Below are 6,000 nucleotides of genomic sequence, written 5' to 3'. Positions count from 1 at the left end.
GGATATTAAAAACAAGTTGACCTTCAACAATCCGACAGACTGACAACACAGGGAGAGAGGGTAGTTGTTAGCTGTTGTTGGTACTATTAATGTTGTTTTGATCAGCTAGTATCAGTTATATCATACAAAATAAACCAATGATGGACTGGATTTGGTGAGTATATGACTATTTCGTGTATGAATAACGCACTTATTCTGTTGTTTTTTGGCTTTCGTCTTACTCGGCTAGGCCTCTCAACAAGCACCGAATTGTGGAGAGAGGAAACCTGGCCTTGGCCTAGGCCTAGATTCAAGATGGTAAGTAGAGTAGCCTAGCCTAGGTCTGACTGATTTATAGTCCGCTCTAAAGGTAAGAAATCAAGCCTTTTCTTAATTTTGACTGGGTTAGACCTAGATCTAGCTAGGACCAAGTAGCAGGCCTAGCTAGGTAGGTAGCTATTTATTTGTTTTGGAGTAGGCGGCCTTGGCCTAACTAGAGTCTAGGAAGATGTGATCTGATGCATTTATTGATTTAAAAAAATTATTATTCATGGTTAGGAATAGAAAATGGCTATTTAACATTTTAAATTGATTGTATAAAGAGGCCTTCACATAAATTTTATTTTTTTATTTTTTAATTGTGTTTTTCTCTGTCCTGTTTTGTTAATGTGTTAGTACTTTTTGCTGTCTTCTGTCTGTCTGTGTATTTTCCTTGTCCTTGGTTGACCAATCACAAGATACATTTTTTTAATCTTCTTGGGTCTTTACCTACTTTGTTTTGTGTATCAGTAAATATTTAATTGTCATTATCTTATTATTATATTTATAATTTTTAATGAGGAAGTAAATGAATGTCACATTGAATTGAATAGAAATTTAATTGATTTGTTGATATTTATTTAGAATGAGTATATAAATAATATGGTAACATTAGCACTTCCTGTTCTGAATTTTAAGTGTGAATAACACAGTATGAAATTTGAACATGGTGAATTTTTTTTTATTAATTTCTTTACCACTCATTGTACACACAAATTTAAACAAAAATTTGAATCAAATTTGTTATTCCCAAATATCAGATTTCTTCCTTCCTACGCTGACAGCTGTATAAACATGTAAGGTCGGTCAGAATCTTCATATGCAAGGGCTATTTGGAAAGTGAAAAAAAAAAATAAAAGAAAAAGAAAAAAATGTATCACCCAAAATCCCTCAGAGGGTATTTTCGGTTATCTAGAACACATAAATTTTGTGGGGGGAATGCTCCCAGACCCCCTGGGGTATTGTTATCTCAATTGGTGCCACTTTCGGGGTCCCCCTTCCACCCTCTCCCCTTCTCCCCCTTTTTGGACATCTGGATCTGCCTCTGATTTGGTTGACAATGTCATGTTCATTATTGCCATGCATTTTCTTAAGACTACAAACTGTGCTTGAGGAGACAGTTAAGAAAAAATTTATTTATTTATTAAGGTTGATAGAGCTCTGGTAGTCTGGTAGACGTATGAACATAAAAAACACTGGTGGACCTTTATTAAATAATAAATAATTAATAAATAAACTTGTAAGCTTTTGCCGGCAGTCTTGCTGGCTTCATCAGGTGAAGCCAGCATCATCATCACCATCATCATTTATTTATTTATTAAAAATTTGACACAAGAAATAGTGTCAGAAGAGGAAACCATGGGCCAAAGGTCCAACACCAAAAGTGCGTATGACAAATTGATGAAATTAAAATGACAACATTATCATTTTATATAATTATAATGTTATATACTTTTTCATGAGGACAGAGTGGGGGAAGGGGGAGGGAGGATTATGTTTTGTACACTCATGATAGTTAAATTTGATGTGACCCTAAACAATTAACCCTGTCTAAATTTGAAAACTCCTTTATTATTATTAGCTTTGGCATTTCAGGTCAAAGACTTTTACAAAACGAACAATAGAGTACTGTATATGGTTGTAGTCTACAGTACAATAAAGTAATTTATACAGTACTCAAATAAAGTGAAACTTAAATAAATTAAATTAAAATGTTTTGAATAAATAAACCATCAGTGATACAGTACTAATTAGATTATTTGCACTTACCGTAGTTCCTCAGGTATACACCCACCTCAGGTATAAGCCACTCCCTCTACTATACGCTTAATTTTACATACCAGCCTTTCTTCAAGCAAAAGCCCAGGGATTAATTTCAATAAGTAGCTTATCTGATTTTTAATGATTCTCTAAAAAAAATATCAAATATTGGCTATGAATTACAGTAGGCATGAGTGCTGAAAGTTCGTTTTGATTTAAAAAGCATTCACCGGATATATAAAGGGCCCCCCCCCCCAAAAAAGAAAAATAATGGCCCAAGTGGGGTGGGGGTGGTACTTTTACCATAACTACAATATACTTTATTTGGTACAATATGTACTAATATTTTATTAAAATAATTTATTGATTATTTTTGTTGACTTGTCACTGGAAGAATTGACTAGTTTAAATGAAAAATATGTTTTCCAGATGATAATACAATTGATTATGGCTAACAAAAATATACCTTTACAGTGGTCATTGGATATGAATCGTAGACAGGAACTGTTATAGCTAACGGTATGTCATTAATGGCAGACATTTTGTAACTGACACTTTTTAACCTGGAAATGTCAGGGTTCAGAGTTTGTAGTTCATTTTACAGTATACATTGTACAGTTGAAATGGATTGTCCTCAACAGAAGTACAAAATGTCTGGTTACAAAATTGCCAATAGCTTGAATACAGATCAGCCTCAAATTTAAAAATTCAAAATAAAATAAGTCATTTATCAATAAAGTGTTTATTTTTTTATTTTATTTTTTTTATAGTATGAAAACACTCAAAAGGCAACATACTATATGGTAGAAATGTTGAAAATTATCTGAATTTACAATACAAATGGAAGAAAAAAAAACCGGACATCAAACAAAATTTGTTTGATGTCTTTTTTTAAAAATTTATTTATTTTGTTTATTTTTAAAAATTTATTTAATACATTTTTTCTAATATCATAAGATATTCAAATATGAATAATCACATTTCAAAACAAACTATGATGGTCCTTCTCTTCTCATAGCCAAATACTTAATGAACATTTAAATGTATTATAATATGTACCAATTAAATGAAGATCCCAGCTTTCATTATGTTTTTAAATTGTTACCATATGTTTATACTGAAAATCCTTCACATTCATAGCTCATGCACAGCTTTAATGCATAAGGCCAACTATATTGCTAGTACAGTACTAACAACTGAATGATAGATGATCGTTAATGGCATTGTTTATGGTATGTTTTGTTAGAATTACACACTTGCTATAAAATATACAACCTTCAATATGCAGAAAGTGATTTAATTTTCCACTATATTTGATATGGATGACCTTCTAATGCTGGATGAAGCTGATGCAAGATCTGTGATTTAATATTCTATATTCTTAGAATATTTCTCTGCATTGAATACAATGCGGCGGTTAATGGAATTTCCAGGGTTAGAATTGTAAATTTCTAGGCTCTTCAGACATTTTGAGCATTAATTTATTTACTGTATTTCATACTTAAGCTTTCTTTAACAAGGGGGTATCCATTCAGTGACTAGCAGCACTGCTTTCCAAGGAAGCCCTGGTACATACAGTAAATATAACAAAAATAAGTTTACAATCATGAAATTCAAAAGTAACTAAAAGTAAATCAAAAACAATGAAAAGAAAGCGTAAAACTGAAATGAAAGTAGACAAATGAAACTACCACACCCAAAATAAAAAAACATAAGTTAAATGAAACAAAAGGACAGGTACAGTATTACTGAATACAGATAAATACCTCTTTTTAAACATTGGAAAGAGAATCAAAATTTTTATGATTGTTGTGAGAAAGATTGTTCCAAAGATGAGCAGCAGTGGTATGAAATCTAAGCTCACCACATTTTGAATTTGCATGTGGAACAACTAGAGTATTTGATATTTGATTTCTAGGTACTGTAGGGTAAGAATGAACAGAGTGGGTGAAGGTGAATTTAGAAGATAGCTATTCAGGGGCATTTAAATAATAAATGGAAACCTGTATAGCGCGGGTGTCCTCACCCAAAGTGGCGCTTTGTGCATTAACAACGGAGAAAACATCGATAAATATCGATGTTTTCAAGTTATAGTATTCTTGATACTCCAGACTACAGGAGCATTTAAATGTTGCTGGTTAAAGCTGTTCCATACAGTTGTGGCTGCAACATAAAATGATCTCTTGACCCTACTGATTTTTGGCCCTACGCTCTTGAAGCAGGTTTCGGGACAATGATCGTAAGCCTCTACGGGATGGCTCCTAATGATTCACAAGGTCAGATAAGTATGCAGGAGCTCTGTCATTCAAAATCTTGTAGATAAACAGTGCCAGTTTGTACATTAATTACCAAATTTTCTCTGTAATCTTGGAAAAAGCTCAGAATATTTTGGTATAGTTTAGTAAATCATAATTAAGCATACACACAGGTATAATTATATTAAATTAGGCCTTATAGTGGACCATTGAACTTTGAGCTTTAGTAATTACAACATTTATTCGTTTGGTAGTGCATGCCCTTAATGGTCAGTGCTAGTGTAAAATCTAGCACGTTGTATGCGCTACATACTGTAAATCTCAAACCATTACCATTACACTAAACAATCATTCTGTTACACCGATTCATATGTTTTTGGTATTATATCATAATTTATTACATGGAAATCTCTTGGGTTAGCATGGTAAATTGCAAGGGTTGATAATGAATAAATAAATAAATACTTTTTTTTATGTTAATAAATCAATCAATCAATCACAGAAAAATACTTGCAGAACAACAACAAAGTGTTATTTTGTTTTTCTGTTCTATGTTTTTGGTATTATATCATAATTTATTACATGGAATTAACTGAGTTAGGATGGTAAATTGCAAGGGTTGAGAATGAAAATAAATAAATATAAAATAACTTTTTTTATATTAATAAATCAATCAATCAATCACAGAAAAATACTTGCAGAACAACAACAAAGTGTTATTTTGTTGTTCTGTTCTATACTGGCAGTGGCAAGTCAATTTGAACTAAATTTACGAATTTGAATTTGTACAGTAATTCTCAAACCGCTACAATAAGTGTGCTAATTTACTGTATGTATTTATCATGCCACAATCTTGCTCTGTATTAACATTAAATTGAACAGTTCAAATTTGCTAAAGCTTGTAGCATTCCTGTTAATACCATATTTGGTTAACTTTTAGGCTGCTGATATATTACCCAAATTATGTAAAATGATAATTATTATCATTTGACATTATTTTTGTAATATATTTATTTATTTTTTTTTTCTTTCACAGTGTACTATATATTAAATTCTTATATAATGATACAAGACCCACTGATAATAGATCTTACCATTCTTATTGTGATCAGGTGGTACTGTATGCTGTATTGTATCTCTGTATTGTATTCAAAACATTAAAGAGTAAAATTCTGAATTATCCCTCTAGAGTTTAAAACAAACTAACATTACTTCACGAGAAGTACAGTACAGTAATACAGTACTACATACATTTGATGAACCATTATTCTCAATATTTTACTATGAAGTGAAAAAGCTTATTTTTGAGATTTTAATTAGAATGTGTTTATTTTCTGATTTTATTTAATGTTTAATTTGGTAAATTAATATGAACTCACGTTTCTTGTCCAACTGTCACCCAGGGGTATTGTATGTAGGATAGTACTTCTTTTTATTTTCTTTGGAAACAATATGTACATTAGCAAGTCCTATTAATACTGCATAGTTAATCTCAAATCTCACAAGGATCTTTTGATATCACTTAGATTTTTTTGGTGGTCACATAAAATGTTACATTTTATAAAAACCCAAACAAAGAGGAATGGGGTGAAGAAAAATGATTCAATACAAACACAACTTATTGATTGTATTCATTGTGATTCTTTTTTGTTCCTGTAGACAGGGGTGGCCACAGGCTCTAGATGTC

At 31.4% G+C, this 6,000-nt stretch overlaps 1 protein-coding gene across 1 annotated transcript in view; it reads left to right on the top strand.

Moving 5' to 3' along the window:
- Positions 1–6,000, top strand: part of LOC117122933 (MOB kinase activator 2-like) — a 29,742-nt gene continuing 23,742 nt past the window's right edge. Inside the window, exon 1 of the mRNA XM_033268711.1 lies at positions 1–154. Within this exon, the coding sequence (XP_033124602.1) occupies positions 138–154 (17 nt within the window). The 5' untranslated portion in view covers positions 1–137. The remainder of the gene's footprint in view (positions 155–6,000) is intronic.

The sequence above is a fragment of the Anneissia japonica genome, unplaced genomic scaffold (assembly GCF_011630105.1).
Source record: "Anneissia japonica isolate Jap-2015-1 unplaced genomic scaffold, ASM1163010v1 scaffold288071_len251177_cov169, whole genome shotgun sequence".
NCBI lineage: Eukaryota > Metazoa > Echinodermata > Crinoidea > Comatulida > Comatulidae > Anneissia > Anneissia japonica.
The sequence above is the reverse complement of the archived record's forward strand: the minus strand, read 5'-3'. Positions and strand labels throughout refer to the sequence as shown.